This window comes from Lichenostomus cassidix, chromosome Z, assembly GCF_008360975.1.
Source record: "Lichenostomus cassidix isolate B80296 chromosome Z, HeHo_3.0, whole genome shotgun sequence".
NCBI classification, from domain to species: Eukaryota; Metazoa; Chordata; class Aves; order Passeriformes; family Meliphagidae; genus Lichenostomus; species Lichenostomus cassidix.
In genome coordinates, this window is record NC_139511.1 from 34071793 (window position 1) to 34084745 (window position 12953).

General features: G+C 36.9%; 2 protein-coding genes across 12 annotated transcripts in view; one reads left to right on the top strand and one right to left on the bottom strand.

The window, feature by feature from the left end:
* Window positions 1–4397, top strand: part of SEMA4D (semaphorin 4D) — a 40099-nt gene extending 35702 nt beyond the window's left edge. For 2 of the 8 annotated variants that reach the window (XM_085041759.1, XM_085041760.1), the window contains exons 16-17: window positions 1–98; window positions 609–4397. In XM_085041759.1, the coding sequence (XP_084897885.1) occupies window positions 1–98; window positions 609–638 (128 nt within the window). In that variant the 3' untranslated portion in view covers window positions 639–4397. The other 6 variants (XR_014846661.1, XR_014846662.1, XR_014846660.1 and 3 more) reach the window with 6 other exon arrangements.
* The window catches only part of SECISBP2 (SECIS binding protein 2), a 26101-nt gene continuing 16234 nt past the window's right edge, over window positions 3087–12953 (bottom strand). For all 4 annotated transcript variants that reach the window (XM_085041766.1, XM_085041765.1, XM_085041767.1 and 1 more), the window contains 8 exons: window positions 12530–12662; window positions 10237–10406; window positions 9333–9471; window positions 8766–8895; window positions 6812–7032; window positions 5930–6084; window positions 5302–5497; window positions 3087–4530 (listed from right to left, as the gene is read on the bottom strand). In XM_085041766.1, coding sequence (XP_084897892.1) covers window positions 4421–4530; window positions 5302–5497; window positions 5930–6084; window positions 6812–7032; window positions 8766–8895; window positions 9333–9471; window positions 10237–10406; window positions 12530–12662 — 1254 coding nt within the window. In that variant the 3' untranslated portion in view covers window positions 3087–4420. The remainder of the gene's footprint in view (window positions 4531–5301; window positions 5498–5929; window positions 6085–6811; window positions 7033–8765; window positions 8896–9332; window positions 9472–10236; window positions 10407–12529; window positions 12663–12953) is intronic.

Here is a 12953-nt window from a genome sequence, read left to right on the forward strand (position 1 = left end):
ATAGTGCTGTTCAGGATGCATGGACCAAAGAATTTGACACCTGGAGAAGTGCCATCAGTGAACATGACAAAATGATGCAAAACTGGAGGAAAACATGGGTAAGACTTTTATAAACTGCCTCTTGCACTTCTGCAACTGCCTGTATTTGTATGATAAAATGATCAGTGTTCCTATACATGTCATCATTCTTGACCCTCTCAGCAGTAAAGTTCCATCTATGACATTCATTGCAATTGTCAGCTTGTTCCTTCAGTTCCACTAACCAAGTGCTCATCGGTCAGTAGTTCTCTTCCTGCCCAAAACAAGTGTCTGTGTATAGTGAATACAGTACATCGATTTCATCACAATCTGTAGACTGACTGGATTGCAGAGCCTACTGGACTTCATAAATGGTACTGTCTATAAAAGTTGCCCTTTATTTTTTAAAAAAAAGGAAGGCCATACCCATCTATTAATAATTTTCCCCAACTGTTAGAACAAAGATTCATTTCAAGAACCTTTGGATATGGCATGCTTGTTGCCTGTGGAACAGTTAATATAGGCAACCTTTAAGCCCCATTTTAATTTTTAAGGTGGTATTAACACATCATTCCAAAATTTTTCTTCAGGAGACCTGCAACAAGAGAAACAGCCTCTAATGGACAAAGGAATGAACAGGCTAGAAGGAGAATGTATGCAAGTTAAGAGTACCTGGTATTCTTAATATTATAGCATTTGGAGATGTCTTTGCAAGTGTTAGTGCTGGCATTGAAACTGATACTCAGGAATCACCTCAAGCATGAAGTGGAAGGGGATATTCTTACTGCATCAAAGAATAACTAAGTTCAGCTACATGCTACAAGAGAGGCCACCCATCCCATGCTGCAACTATCTCTGGTTTTCTGATGTCAGCTATTTCAGCTTAATGAAGAACAAAGGTAGTCTCAGTAAGACTTGCGCTGTTCAAAGAACATAGTATTGTATCTTCAGTTGAGTTCTTTAAGCAAACCGGGTAATTTTCAGATTGAGGATTTTGGCATACGATTTAGACGCTAGCACGTGGATCACATTGATTTAAAGGCATTTCAACTTGTACACTTAGTTTTACTATGTTTACCCTTATGTTGCCAGTGTTTTGAAGACCATTCCTTTCTGGCGTCAGCAAGCTCATTTGTTCAAACACATTTCCTTTGGTAATTGTGCTGGGTTTCGCTGGGGTAGGGTTGATTTTCTTCACAGTGGCTGGTATGGGGCTGTGTTTTGGATTTGTGCTGAACACAAAGCTGATCATATAGAGATGTTTTTGTTATTGCTGAGCAGGGCTTGCACAGAGCCTTTCCTGCTTTTTGTAGTGCCATGCTGGTGAGGAGACTAGGGGTGCATGGGAGGTTGGGAAGCAACACAGCCAGGACAGGTGACCCAAATTGACCAAAGAGTTCCAGACCATGTGACATCATGCGCAGGACATAAAGTGTGTGTGTGTGGGGTGGAATATAGGAACTGATGGTGTTTATCTTCCAAAGTAACCATTATGTGTAATGGGGTCCTCCTCTCCTGGAGATGGCTGAACACCTCACCGCCCATGGGAAAAAGTAATTAATTCCTTGTTTTGCTTTGCTTGTTTGCATGGCTTTCCCTATTAAACCATCATCATCTCAACCCGTGGCTTTTCTGGCTTTAACCCTTTCTGATTTGCTCCCACTGTGAGAGGCTGGGTGGTGCTTGGTTGCTGGCTGGGCATAAACCATGACAATAAAGTTTCTGTACCAAATGAAGAATTTCTGACTAATGCTTAAAATAGACATAGATTAAAAAGTCTGCAAGAAGACTCTTCAGTTTTTGCAAATTATTCTTCTATATTTGAGATAACGTAGCTCAAAAAAACTGTGCTGAATGAATTTAAAGACCGTATCTTGTGATCAAGTGCAGAATGAAAATGTGAGGAGCTACACCATCCACAGTAAAATTGTTCTACTGCATTACTGCTCAGTTTTGTCCTTCTGTATCTAAGAAGCAAAAGTCTAAGATACAAAGTTTTCTCTATTATCTGCTCAATGGATTTCAACAATCTTGAATAAGTAAGATGCTCCCTAATAATCAATCAGCCCAGGCAGAGAGATACTTTGAGCAATAGCAGAAAGCTTCATACTCATCCCTAAGTTATCCCCTAACTGGAAAGACTCAAATTAGAGTGTTCCCCACATTAAAGTGTGCAGTCTACTCATGCTAAGACTTGCATGACCCTTTCTTTTTCAGTATAAGACCACCTTGTCACACATGCAGGGTGAAAACTTTTATATTTCCCCTACTTAACCGTTTTCCCTATTTTTTTTACATGGACACTTCATTAATGCTGATGCAGACTTCTGATACCACCAGAGATAATATCTTTTTCATTTGTTCTCACGAAAACTATAAATAGACTCCCCTTGAATTGTCTCTCCTCCATTTGTTCAACAGATCTGGAACAGACTTAGGTTTAGTTCTGTGGAGCTGAGTGGGAATACAAAGGGGTTATAAATGACATAGCTTTGCTTTGTCTCTGCAGGAAATTACTGCAAGAAGAAAAAAGTTGTCAGTTTTTTTGTTTAGTTCAATTTTGTGGGGAAAAAATCAGTGTAACAGCATTAGTGACCATGACTGTGACACCTTGCAGTAGACGTTTTCTATACTCTCCAAGAACTGGAAGTAACTCCCTAAGATTGTGAACAACCGATAATGTTTCCAAAGTTTTATGCTCTTCTACAGTCAGACAAAATAAAAAACATGGTCAAAAAACAAACTTCTTCACCAACTGCTCCTCATTCCATGCAATACCTGGGTTTAGCAGTTCTAGAATTTTAGATGTGTATCCAAGTGGCACAGGTACAAATGAATAAATCATAACTTACCTTTGGCTCAAAGAGTATGTGCTGGCCAAAAGCATGTTCTTTCACTGTGACCTTTCACCCCAATTTCCATTTAAGATTAGAAGGAACTAATACGAAAAAGATCATCATAACTAGTGACCAACTGGGCATTTCAGCATAAGGCCAGCTCCCCCTGTTAATGTTCTTTCCCAAAACTGACATTTCAAGTGTCATTGAATTCCCACAAGACAAGCTTACTTAAGTCACAACCATTCTTTATAGAATCAATATACTGTAACAGATTTTATACAATTTATATTCTACAAAATTGTTTGCATTTCAAAATGATTTAAAGTTTTTATATCACTTCTATCATCACAAGGCAGCTACGTTCCAAAGTATTGCACTACAAATGTTCAGTATGGTGAAGCACTTACAGACACACATCAGAGATGCTGAGCAGCACATGGCAGCTCTATCATCTTTCAGAAGAGCTGGCACAAGTTACACATGCATCCCTCCAATTACTTGCTTTAGGCTTGTCCTCAAAAAACAGTATTCATACAGGCCATTCCTACTAAGGTGCTCCACCACTACTATAAGCACATTTTGTTTTTAAAATTTTATTTTCTCTAGGATACAAACTTCATTTATTATAAGATATAAATTTTTTCTATTTAATTACAAACTGAGATTGCTCAAAAACTTAGATATATATATACCAACACAACCCCAAACTGAAGGAATGAGGAGTCTCAGCAAGGACAAGGTACATATAGGATAGCAGGCTGGTACATTTGCTGTCCTGCAATATCCTCTAATTTTAAAGCAGGATGTATCATAAACTACTCCCAGTAGCAACAGAAACATCAAATTTATAAAAAGTCTAAACAGAGCACATTCATTTCAGGAATTTCAGACCCCTGTAGTCTGTGCTCTCTCCTTCACATGTGATGTATGATACCAAAAGAACAAGATAAAACACAGAAGAGCTAACTAGGAACTCTGTCATCATGGCCTTCCTTAATTAGTTTAATTAGTTTCAACCAAGCCTGCCCCAAATTAATTTTCTGCTGTCTAGAATAATGTAACACTGATACCATTGCCCTTCTGAGCAGGCTTCTTTAGAAGAAAAAGCTAAGAACAAACCCACAATCAAAAATCAAACAACAGCTAAAGTTTTTTTTCTACAGGAGTTAAAAAATCAAAGGCCACTCCCCTTTAGCCCCAACCTTCTGGCTCAAGGAATCTCTTCCTGAAGAAAATTATTTTTCTATCAGATTCTTTTGGTATATTCTATCCCCAAAGATCAATGCTAGTCCACAAGTGCATTAAAGTATGCCAAGCCTGTTCTAGTGGTTTGGGGCTACAACAATTTGGTGTTGTCATCTGCTATAGTAATCAGACAAACACACAGAACATAAAAACATTAACCAGTGCCTCATGTGCTCCAGTGTATATTTTGCTTAAAGGGATTTAGAACAGTTTACTTAGCTAACTTCATGTATTTCTTTAGATTATGTTATTTTGCTACCTCCTTCCTAGGGATCTAAGAAAAAAAAATTAAAAGCCCTATAGAGCTGGATCTGGATTTACTGACACTCTTCCAAATTCAGTATTGCCATGTCATCAGCTGCACTCTTTTCCAATTCCAGTGCGTATGGGTTATACTCTTCTTCAAGTTTTCTCTTCCAGACTTTAACTAGAGAATATTGGAAAAAAAAAAGAAACCAGAAAACAAAGAGAAAACAACAACAAACGTTACCATATAATGCTTGAAGAAAAACTTTAAATGAGAAGTCAACACTGATTCTTTACTTCCTCTTCAAAGTGCTGAGATAAGCTGACACACAAGCATCTTGGCCTTTACGTTATGCAACATCAGATAACACACAAAAGAATAGTTTAGGAGTGATGGGGTCCACTGAGGTCCTTGTGTCCAGCACCCTACTCAAGCAAGGCTAACTCTGAAGGTGGTTCCAACTATAAAAAAGCCAGTAAGTTTTCAAAACTTTCAAAGGCATTTTGAGTAGTATCTGCAATACGTTACACTGTCTGATGACTGAAGAACAGAGCTGGAGAAAAATGTTTCTAGGAGTGAGTGAGCACTTGTGGACAGGAGGATGCATCTCAAACAGGCTTCAATAAAAAACTTAAGTTAACCACAGTTACAGAGTGTGGACATCTAAAATAAATCTTGAGAGGATTTTTTAACAAACAGAAATATAATAAGGAGCTCTGTTAAACCTCCTTGAGCAAAGCAATGATTACTGCCTGCCATCTGTGGATTTCAGAGACAATCTTTCTCTAACACTTTCTCAGCAAAAACTGACCTCAGATTTGTAAAAAACCCAAGAATTTCTCTCCTCCTTACTAATGACCAGTGTGGATATCACTTGTTCCAGTGAAAATCACAGAACTGATGAGCACTATGAATGAAAATGGAACAGAAAACAAGTCATCAAATACTTACTGTAATTTGGTACATCCTCATCTGAGTCCTTGGAAGATGTTTTACAAGTTTCTAACACAACATTCTTTTCAAATTCAGGGGTTAAGATGCTGGGTTGGGTTTCTCTTAGTCCTGCTTCTTCCTCTAAAGCTGCTATCATATCTTTGTAGGCCTTCCTGGCCTCTGTTGTCAGCTGTACCATTCTATGAAAATGGTCCTACGGCAATATAAAATACCAGAGTTTAAATCATACAGTAACTTTTAACATCTCCTTGAAAATCTAATTAATATTCCATACTCTGAACATGTAGGTTCATATATAAAAGTTGAGAAGCTTAGTATGTAGGAAGACATGAAAAACACAGCATTTATAAAAACACCAGTTCTCTTGAAAAAAAAGTTGAGGGAGATAAAGATGAAGAGGATGTCAGGAAGAGATGGCAAAAGTAGTATTTTTGCATAGTGCTGACTGCCTGTACTTCTAAAATCAGTTTTTCATATAAGCTATGTATATGACCTGTGATGCAAAGTGTAAGTCTGCAAAAGCAAAACAAACAAAAAACCCCTTAAAAATCACAGCATTTTTATCTCCCCTTCCAGATAAAAAATGAAGCTGAACAAAAACATGAAGTGACTATTTTCAGCTTACCTGAGCACCATCATAACTGAAAATTCCCACCACACTCACAGGCACTGCTTTATTCACACAGCGGCCCAGGGCCTTGCGATTAAGGGCAAAAACAAACGGGATATTCTGCTCACAGGCACAGTCGATAATGTTGTGTAGAGTATCATCCAGCCCACCTGGAGCAGACAATACAATCAAGCTGATTGGAACTAAAGAACCATACTGTTAAAACACGACAAAAAATATCACAAGATTATGGGTGCATTCTGAAACTACATCTTATAGGAAAAAAACACATGGATCACAATAGTAGTGTTGAATCTCCACTTTTAAACGAGAACTTGACATCTTTTTCTTAATTCTTAGCACTGATCTTAGACTACTACTATTGCATATTTTATTATATATGCAGTACAGTCTAATCTAGTATCAAAAAAGACCCAGCTGCTAAGAAATTATTTAACTGACAGTAATTACAACAATTACAACAAATTAATACCAAAAATGGTAACTTTTAGCACACTATTACTGACGACTTATTGTCACTCTGTGTCCTAAAAGAGACTGATAGAGTCGGATTCCTTCTGATGGCAGGGCTGGCATCAGCAGCGTTTGGATTGTCTCAGCCATGCAGTGCAATTTTTTTGTGCAGCAGCCCTGCGAATCAGTAACTAAAGAGACCCTAATCTCAGGTAAGTTCTCACACCCCAGAGAGTCTTGACTCAGCTCACAGTTCAGCTGCACAACAGTGAACAATCTGAACAAGGAAGGCAACTTTATATAGCTGCATTTCAAAGGATAATCAAATAAATCCTTCCAATAATAATACTGCTGCCAGTATACTGAGCCTTCTCTTTTACATTTCTTTTATTAACCAGACATTTTTTTAAAGAACTTATTTACCCTTTGACTGAATCTTTTCACAGTTAGGAGAGATGATGACACACTTCAGTTTTTTCAGCTTCAGATGTTTCAGAACTTCTCTAAGACCCATCACAAGCCTGCGTTTTATCTTGGCCTTTACTGGGTCTTTCTGATACAAGCGATCTTGGAAACGAACCAGTTCTTTTAAGAGATCAGTCACACAACTGTCAACTTCTTTACTAAGTACTTGGCTGCAGTAACTGAAAGAAAGGAGCAATCAAACGTTAAATTCCCTAAAATTACAAATATGCAACACTTAAATATGTAATACATTAAATATACATTTTAAATTCTATGTTTTTGTATTTTTTCTGTTTCCACCCCAAACACACTTGTTACATACACAAAAACAAAAATTTACTTAGAATTTTTTTCAGTGTCTGAGAACTTAAGAGGAAGAAGTTTTGTTCCTTTTGTTACCTGGCTCCCCAGTCAAACTGTATTAACAATACATATATATATATATACGTGCAGAAAAAAAAAAAATTTTTTTTTTATTCCAATAGATAGGTATGTGCATATTTTTTTCTATTGAAGCATTTTTCTGAGGGCATTTATTTTGGCATATATAAATCAAAGTACAGCAACCAAATTCAAAATTCTAACGTGTTTCTCTAAGTTCAAGGCTACGTGTAACAAACATGGAAAACTGGATCAGATTCCTCCTCCCTACGTTCACGTCTGTCATCCTATTTCACTTACCTGACTACAGCTTTGTGTCATTTGTAAGGAAAGGATAAAAAATGAAGAACAATGTACTTCATCCTTCTAGTACTCTCTGAGGAAGATCAGACTTACATATTTCTTCACCCCTCTCCATGCCTTACACAAAGATTTTTTTCAGTGAAGAAGGGTATCAAAGAGAAAAACTAAAGATATATCAACTGCATTGTCAACAGAAACATGCCAAGTGGCAAATTGACATAAGAGAAGAGACCACAACATCTATATTGGATCTTAGAGATCCAATTATTTCCAAATTTTATTCATGATATAAGAATTTTTACTTAGTATTTCCTGTTGATTTCACTAAGTCTTGAAGACAGATGTAATGAAACACTAAAAAACCTAATCTAAAGAATATAAGCTTTGCTCAGTGATCTACATCCTGTAATAGGTAAGACTGAGTTGCCCTTTACATATTCAATGCAAACTGTGCTCTCAGTAAAGCAATACTGCATCGACACAAATTAAGTAATTTTACTGCAATTAAAAGTTAAATTAAGAGAAAGAATGGTCATGTCAGTATAAACCACTACTGTGACATGAACTGCAAAAAAATGCCAGCGGTGGACTGGCTTTATGGGAGGAGAACTGAAAGCTAGAACGCTGCTTTCCTCAAGAAACTGTTTTAAGCCGTCATGACTGGGTCTCTGACCTCTTCACATACAGTAATGACTATTCCTTTTTTATAAAGAAACAGGTATACACATCACCTTAAACGTTTAACTAAAACAATTTCCTCATAATAACTTGTAAATATTCCCTTTATTTCTTTGCCCAGCCACAACATGAAAATGTCATCTGGTTAGTCACTTTCTTTACATTTTTGCCATTCAGTATAACAGTAGAAGACCAAACTACAACTAAAAATAATATTTAAGAAAAGGAAATAGCACACCTTATTTAAGATGTTACTCCATTATTTGAAATAAAGTACTTGTATTTTAACAGCAGCTTCTTTTCCTCCCTTAGCCTCTAACAAATTTGATCTTTTTTTCCCTTCAGGGAACACGCATTTTCAAGTGAGAATTACAAAGCACACAAAGTTTATAATTTGTTTCAGCTTAAAGAAAGACTGAAAGAAAATAATTTAGAGCCTTCTGTCTAAATTCCAGTTAGTTTTGCAGAGAATGCAGCTGAATTATTGTGTTTGAAAAAGCCGTATTGGTGGTACTGTGCAAAATGAGACATCAATACAATCAATACTTACTCTCTAAAATTCCTACTGTGGATTTTTGGAAGAGTGGTAGTTAGCTGCTTTGAAATCTCAGAACCTTCTTTAGATTCCTTGATCCCTGTATTCTCCAGAAACCCTTCAGCAACTTGCATTACTGGAACAGCTACCAAGTAAATCAAGATAGTTCAATGAAAAGACAGACCAAAAACATTGTGAAGAGATTAATCTGTCAAGCATGTATGTAGGAGTCACTATTTTATTATTAGAACAGTCTGTGGAAGTAGGGAAACAGGTCTAACTGATTTTTCGTCTCATTTCAAACCTCATTAATTGCCAGAGATATGCAGGAACTCTCATTACAATGTACCAAAAAACCAACAGGCATAGAAGTGTGGAACAGCAATCAGAATTCTTATTACTCAACTGCACAGACTTTCTGCTTTGGCCCACTTTATATAGTCAAGATAAGCCTGAGATGAATCTCAGAAACTTCTGAGGTTACAGCTTTCATTTGGCAGTATTTAGTATCTATTTTCTAAAGTACTAAATGTGCTCAAATTTTCAGCTACACACTGTATTACAGCTTCTCTCAAAAGATACCTGCTTGACTATCCTGTAGAAGTGTTTCATTTTCAGTGACATTTCCTGCTGTCTGACAAATGTTATCTTCATCTTTTGGTGCCGCTTTCTGTTCTAACAGGTGTTGTTGTTTTCTTTGTTCTCTTTCTTTCAAAATAATCTAAAAATATATATCAAAACCAAATCAATTTGATGTCACACAGATAACAAAGCATTACTCTTACCACATATTTACATACAGACCATTCATGAAGAGGTTCAGCACTAGCATTCAAAGTTTACAACTTTTTTTTTCTATTTGCACATAAAGAGAAGGAAAGGTATCTCCTAAATTTACACAGAAATTGGCTTTTACCTTGATTACCAGTATATGGGTGGAGAAAATATTTACTAGGGATAAACTACAATGACAGAACTAAAGTTAAAAAAATCCTCTGTATAGAGACACGACAGGAAGCAACATGAATGGGCAAAGAGGGAAGATACAAGAGAAATCACCAGTTGGACCTACCACCTGTTGCTGCACAATCAGCTGAAGTTCTGGCTTGTAAGATATCAGAAACATTAAATACTACCTCTGTTTGATCCATTCTCCCCAGTCCTGCAAATAAGGTCATCTTTGCCAAACCAAGTAATATTTCTTTGCTTGTCCCCCTGTACCAATGATGTGTGGATGCTTTTGTAGTGGCACTTTTTCAGACATCAATTGACTCAAGGGAGAAGGTGTATTTTGGGGGAATTTCTATAAACTATTTAGCAAGACTACTCTCTTCTACCCCCTTCCCTTTTTGAAACCAAACAAAACTGAAATTGAATTCATACAAATGGACATTGAGATGCAGATCTTCATATCAGAGGGCTTAACAGACTCCCAGAGTAATGTATTACCCTACAGTTATACTATTTAAGATAAAAAAATTAAAACCTTTTTAAGAGGTGTTGGTCTCTTTGCTTTAGGTACTTCTCTCTGTTTCCCCTTCTTTACTAAAGGAGCGCTGGAATCCAAGGGATTATGAGGCATCTTTCCTTGGTTTAAACGGTGACTTCTCGTGGCCGTAGCAGGTTCTTTAGAAAGCAATGGTATGGCACCACCAACTGAGATTTAAGAAGAAGTCTGCATCAGACAGTTATAATGAATACCTAAACTAGAATCCAATTTCAAGTTTAGGACTGGTATACACATACTAAATTTGTGTTGCTGTTAAGAATATTTACAGGCAATCCTGTGTCATTAAACAATGTTATTTTATAAAGATACTCCTCAGAAAAGACTGCTTGCATATTTTCAGAGGGCTTAGAGCACAGAAGCTTTAAGTGACTGGACCAGTGACTGAACCTGGATCTTCCACACCATGACCTCATACCCAAAAACTACTCTCCCTCACAATCAGCACGAACTGCTGCATCCTGTAGAGCACTTTGTCAGACTTCAGTTACCTGCAATATAAAGCAGTTCACACTGGCAAGTCAATGGAGAGGATGACTAATTGTCAGTGGAACCAGCTTCACACCTCTGTGAAGCTGGTTCTGTGACTCAGGCAACCTCTCTCCCCTAAATACACTCAAATGTTCTGGCAGCTTGTCCTAAGCCATCTTCATTTACTGCTTCCACAGTATTTATACGCAGATCCTCCCATACCACATGCAGTACTATCACTGCAAACAGTTTACGTCAGAAAACTGCTACACCCAACATTTACTTGTTGGCTCTGTGTATCAAAGGCAAACTGAGAACATTGCCAAGTTGTGCAAGCGTAAGTGGCTACAAGAATTGAAGCTGGATTTGAAGCAATAAATAAGCATATACCCTGCAGACATGTATTTCCTTCACATGTACATCACCATTTCAAGTTCACAGTTTTTATGTTCCTAAACTAGATGATTTTAACAGTATTATTTATCATGTGAAGTAGTGAGTGGAATAAAAACAACTGTCTGTGGTCACACTCTTTTCCATTCCTGTTCACTGTCCTTTTCTGGTAACAGGTCAGGACAATGCCATCTCACAAACTAAAGCTGTACTTTGGTACACACCAATTTAATGGTTGCACCGAATATTAAAGAAATATAAAGCGAAGGTAACATCTGCCGTGTGCTTCCAAGATACAAACATGACACATCAATTTCTCTTCTGCAGCAGATTTAGGCACAGGAAACTTAGTATTAGAAAACAGGTATTTTGACCCATACTTTTGTGGCCCACCATCTACTGATCAACCCATGCACTGTATAATTCTATAGAAACAAAACTGGGTATTAGCACCTCTGCAGCATTAAGTATGATTGACTCAAATGAAAAAAAAAAAGAGATCAATTGGAAAAAAAAATGTATTTAAAAAAGCATCTTACAAGTTCTCTCAACTTAGTGAAGGAAAATCTCATCAATGCTTGGTATCTTGAGCTTCATATTTAAAAGCTCAGTTATCACATTAAGTATTGTGAGATGAAATTTCTTGTGATTAGATCTGTTTCTGAAATAATTTGTAAAAAATTTTTTTGCTGAAATAAGGAGAGAAATCTTACCATCATTTAATGATAGCAAACATCCTGGTTCCTTCTGCAAAATACACTACACTAGCATAACCAAGATTAAGTTTTGATCTATAATGACAAGGGCACTGAGTTTTTTCTGCTTCCTGGTTACACATCCAAAAGGACTGAAAGATCCTCTCCATTACCAAAACCTAGCATTTCGTTAACATCAATTATTTCCCAATTAAGAGGTATGTCAGAATTCATCCTTTGGCTTGGGCTGCCTGACTCTCACATAACCTCTGTGCTTGAAAAGGAACATTTTCAATTAAGTCACAGCCCCATGATTTCTAGCACCAGAGGAGACTAAGAAAGCCTTTGTTACTGCGTAGCCCCTTCCTGCCGGTTCAGATCAGAACAATAACACACATATTTAAGGCAGAGAAAAAACCTCCACTAACACCGGTATTTCTGTCAAAACAACATTTCAATCATGTCTCATATTTATACAAGGTACTCTTTAACAAATCACTGTCCTTAAGATATTTCTTTCTTCCATCAAACACTTCAGACTGTCATGCTTTTTAGATTTCTTTTTAAAGAACCTTCATTTTCTCTTGTATCTAGTGAACTGTGCTCTTGTCTGCATAGAGATCATTACAGATCAGAAATCTGACTACATTAAATGTCTGAATACTTAAAAATAACTTGAGTTGGAAGCAAGGAAATTTCATAGTAACCAATACCTGAAAATACCACAGGTTTAGGAGACTGTTTTGACTTCTCTGTTTGCTGCTTCTGCTCCAAGACTGCCAGCATGCCACCCAAATCCAACTGCACGGGAATTTGACTCTTCTTACTACTGCTCCTGGATGTTTCCTGAACAAATCCAGCACCAATTAGTAATGCCCTCCACTTCAGAATGTAAAGACTGTTATTTTTTATGGTGTAATACACTCTTTACATCTTTATCCATAATACTTCTGATTTTTAATGTGACTCAATGATCTTTAAATAAACCTCAACTTATATGTCAAAAATATAAAAGAATCAGAAACAGTTCAGGTAATTTCTACAAAGCTACTGCAACAAAGCATAAAAGCATAAAGTCTTCAATAAAGGAAGGCTTTTATGTCAGGCTCCCATTTTGGTCAGACTGTCATTATTTTT